This window comes from Odontomachus brunneus, unplaced genomic scaffold (assembly GCF_010583005.1).
Source record: "Odontomachus brunneus isolate Ranch 3 - 2012 unplaced genomic scaffold, Obru_v1 Obru_scaffold_057, whole genome shotgun sequence".
Taxonomy (NCBI): domain Eukaryota; kingdom Metazoa; phylum Arthropoda; class Insecta; order Hymenoptera; family Formicidae; genus Odontomachus; species Odontomachus brunneus.
This window is the reverse complement of record NW_022639507.1, coordinates 528,570-532,818: the sequence shown is the minus strand read 5'-3', so window position 1 is coordinate 532,818 and position 4,249 is coordinate 528,570. Positions and strand designations below refer to the sequence as shown.

Sequence of the window (4,249 nt, the reverse complement as noted above, 5' to 3'; positions counted from 1 at the left end):
ACATTTGAATTGGTTGACTCTTACGTTCACGACTACGCTTACGCAATTGTAAAATGGGCTTTAAGCCCATTCTACAATTGCGTAAGCGTAGTCGTGAACGTAAGAGTCAACCAATCCGAATGTTTTATTTACTGATTGCTTTACTCTGATTGGTTGACGTAATCATTTACAACCACTTACATCCACGTTCACGTAATTGTAGAATGGGCTTTACACTTTGTGCATTTCTGTGTACGTATGTATCAAGTGGATTGTCGGGTCGAATGCCCCAACGTGCTTCTACTCGCTCCAACGCACTCTGATTGATCCGCGTAGTGACGTGAACCAATCAGAGTGCGTTGGAGCGAGTAGGAGCACTTTGGGACATGCGACGCGACAAACCTAAGATGTGTTAAGCAATTGGAAAGCACCCATTGCCACTCTCATTCTTCTCTTTGATCATTGGTCTATTCTTTTCAGCTGCATTGCTGAACTGGTGCAATAAGTTAAAGTGAGACAAGTATATTTTTCTCTCTCTAACTTATGCACCAGTTCAGCAGTGCAGCTGAAAAGAACAGATACAACTATAGACAGATTATTGAAGGAAGGAAGGGAAGGAACTATAGACAGATACACAAATAGCGAAAATTCCGGCCATCCGACCTAACCGCCGTTTGGACGTGTCCGAACACCTTCGGACCAGATTTTTTTGGAACTTGTACTTTGGTTGTACTTGTATCTTGATTGAAAGGACTAATAAGAGAGCAAAGTAAAATAAAGGGAAGGAAGTATAATAATAACGAGTTCTCCGAACACACCTATAGTAGCGATCAGCTGATATCATTTGCTAGTAAATTGAATTATAATTTGATATTCAGTGACGTTTGCATAAATCTGTTTATACTTTTTGGAGTATTTTACCATGATTAAGAATATTTACATCCCTCATCTGTGTTACGTTGAAGTATAATCGGTAAGGTTAAGTTTATATTGTTTTTAAATACTTAAAATATATACAATGTTAAGGTGTGCAAAGTTATTTTATTTTTATTGTTTATTTTTGTTGTTTATGTTTTTTACATTATTAGTTTCTATTACTATATATTATTCTTTTGTTTGTTTATTATACATTGCTCAGTTTTAACATTGTTTTAGATATATTGATTTTAATATTGTATTCATGTGTACAGTCTAATAGTATATGACTTATGATCTATACTTTACGTATAGATATATGACTTTTCTCTCATTTAAATAAGATATAATACAATGATTTATCTAAATAAATAAATAAGAAAATGTATATATATTTTTTTAGATATAGAAACATTTTTTTTTAGAAGTGAAAAATTGTTATTTAGTTAAACATTTATTGTCTTAGATAAATGATAAGTTTTGGATGTGTGTTGAAATATGTTTACATTATTTTGATAAGATCATCGAAATTATTTTATTTTTGTTCTTATTTTTCCTTATTTTTTCTATAATTGTAATCAGGAATTAACTGATATGCTATCATACTTAAGCTATTTTAAGGCAAGAGAAGGATATACAAAAAAATATAGTTTTTATAATTGACAATTGTACTATTTTCACAATTTTTCTGTTTTCTTCTTAATTTTTTTAATTGTTTAATTGTTATTATTTTCGAATACTAACTGTACATTTTCTTGTGCAAAAAACAAGTTTATAATACATTTATAATTTTTATTATAGGGCCAAATTATATATATAATTACTATAAACAGGATAATTCTAAAAATCAAAACTTTATATAGGAAATTTGATTTTCAAAGTATTAATTTATCATAACTTTTACACATGCACATAAAATGACAATTTAAAAATAAATATGTAGTAAAAAATGTCTTAATTTTTAATATAGAATATAGTCAGTATGCATAATGACAAGTGTACTCCATACATTAAACATTAGTGTTTAATTCCTTATGATATCTTATTAGATAATAAAGATTTTGTTTTTAATATAGGTATCTAATAAATGGTTGATGATTTCTTTAGATTAGATATTAGATAAACTATGCAAATATATAATACAGAAATCATATAGATATAGATATCCGAACTTTATATTTAGATATATATCTAGTCGTATTTGTCTAAATACATTCCAATACTGCAACCTAAGCAAGTTTACTTGACAATCAAGATGACATCAATGTTTGATCAGTACGAGCAGGCTTCACAGCGCTCTAAACAAGTGCTTGCACCACCGATTCGCCCAGATATTGTAAGTTTGTTACTACATTTTAATTAACAAGATGCATAAATTATATAATCATTTCTAAAAATTTCTATATTTAATAATACTAAATAAACTATGGAATACATTAAAAACATTAATATTAAAAAGATAAGAAAACAATTATCTTTGAATACTTCTTTTTTTCTTTGAGAATTTGAAACATTATCTTTCTATAAATTTATTTATTATACCTCAAATTTAACAATAGACCTTATATCTAGTTATATCGTAGAATACTGGGAGCTTTAACAGACTATTTATATATAGAATAATTGCTATATTTGTAAATGAACTTTACAGAGTACAGCAGGCTTTATTCAAATGAAATTGCAAGACGATAGCCCAATATTCACCAAGCAAAAAGTCAACTTTTTGCCATCTGACAAAATTCTTTACTTAGTCGTTAGCAGCAATACAATTGTGATTGCTATGGCTAACAATATTTTATTGCGCATTGATATGAAGCAGCCTGACAAGACTGAAGGTAGTTTGCAACTAATTATTTATTTTAATTTTTTTATTGAAGATTAAATGTTCAGGTGTAATATATATGATTGTTACAAAATTTTAATCATATATATGAATATTTACTTATTTATTTAATTATATATATGAATATTATATGTGAACGTAATTGAGATGAACACGTGTTAACAAAAGTTGACTCCATTAAAGAATATTATCTCTTCTTTATTAATAAATAGATAATCAAGAGATGTTTTATTTACAGAAATCGACATATCTAAGTATACATTGACTATGAAAATGTCCGGTTTGTTTTTGGATCCGTTGGGTAATCACCTACTCATAACATTAGTGTCAAGACATGGAGACAATGGCCCTCCTCCTGAGTTGTACTACTTACATAGGAAGACAACGAAACTCAAGCAAGCTGGTAAGTTCAACGGTCATGAAATCACTGCTGTCGGCTGGAACTTCTCCAACACTTCGGATACCAGTTCGGGGCCCATTTTATTGGGCACTTCCAAGGGTTTAATTTTTGAAACAGAGATTGGATTGGAGACTGACAAGATTTTTAACACCAGTTTGGAGCAATATTGGCGTCAGGTATGTATTACTATTACATATACAGATAAAATCGTTGTATCTCTGTTTATATCTAACACATCAATTAACATCAGCTTGGTTATTCATTCATAACATTAATCTCTTCAGCATCTCTCCCTTATTGTTTTTCTCTTACAAAGCTTCCGAATTATCTGCCTCTTTATGGTACAAAAGAGGTGGGAGGACTGGTGAGTTCTGCATTCTTTTCTTCCATTTTTGTACATTTATCATTTATACATTATATTACATATTTCACACATTTTTGTGCCTCTTTATGTGACAGAGGTAAATTAATTATAATTATTTACTAGTTTTCTGTCGCAAAAATGAAAGAATAATAATTAAATATTCTGTGTTATACACAAAATACACAGGATGTTATTTTATTATTAACATTTAAATATTTTGAAAAAGAGAAATTTACTGAAAAAATGTTTCAGACAAAAATTGTAAGATTTTAAGGGGGTATAAGATAGCACAATATAATAATATTATTGTCACTAAAATATACTTTAAAAATTACACTAAAGTCAACTTTTTAAAATGAATCATATAGTTATTTTAACATAAATCGATTTCTTTGTTTATTCTGCATATAAAAGTGTACTGAGTTAGAAATGATTAATGGAAAATTAATATTTTATGATATATTTTGTATCTTATATTAAATAGTTCACCGGTAATGGCATATGTTAAACAAACCATATGATTCTGTTTAAAAAGTCAAAGTTGATTTTAAAACAACCTTTAAAAAATATTTTAATGACATAATATTACTATCCTATGTGTGCTCAAAATCTTACAATTATTGTTAAAAACGTTTTTATTAAAGAATTTTACTTTTTCAAGTATATAAATGTCAAAAATAAAATAGGACACCTATGTGCGCGCGCGCGCACGCGCACGCGCACGCGCACGCGCACGCGCACGCACACG

At 28.9% G+C, this 4,249-nt stretch overlaps 1 protein-coding gene across 4 annotated transcripts in view; it reads left to right on the top strand.

The window, feature by feature from the left end:
* Positions 1–462: 462 nt before the first annotated feature.
* LOC116845713 (vacuolar protein sorting-associated protein 18 homolog) overlaps positions 463–4,249 on the top strand; it is a 21,498-nt gene continuing 17,711 nt past the window's right edge. The window contains exons 1-5 of one of the 4 annotated variants that reach the window (XM_032818737.1): positions 463–952; positions 2,150–2,230; positions 2,546–2,729; positions 2,976–3,313; positions 3,454–3,501. In XM_032818737.1, coding sequence (XP_032674628.1) covers positions 2,150–2,230; positions 2,546–2,729; positions 2,976–3,313; positions 3,454–3,501 — 651 coding nt within the window. In that variant the 5' untranslated portion in view covers positions 463–952. Of the gene's footprint in view, positions 953–1,970; positions 2,231–2,545; positions 2,730–2,975; positions 3,314–3,453; positions 3,502–4,249 lie in introns of all 4 variants that reach the window. The other 3 variants (XM_032818736.1, XM_032818735.1, XM_032818738.1) reach the window with 3 other exon arrangements.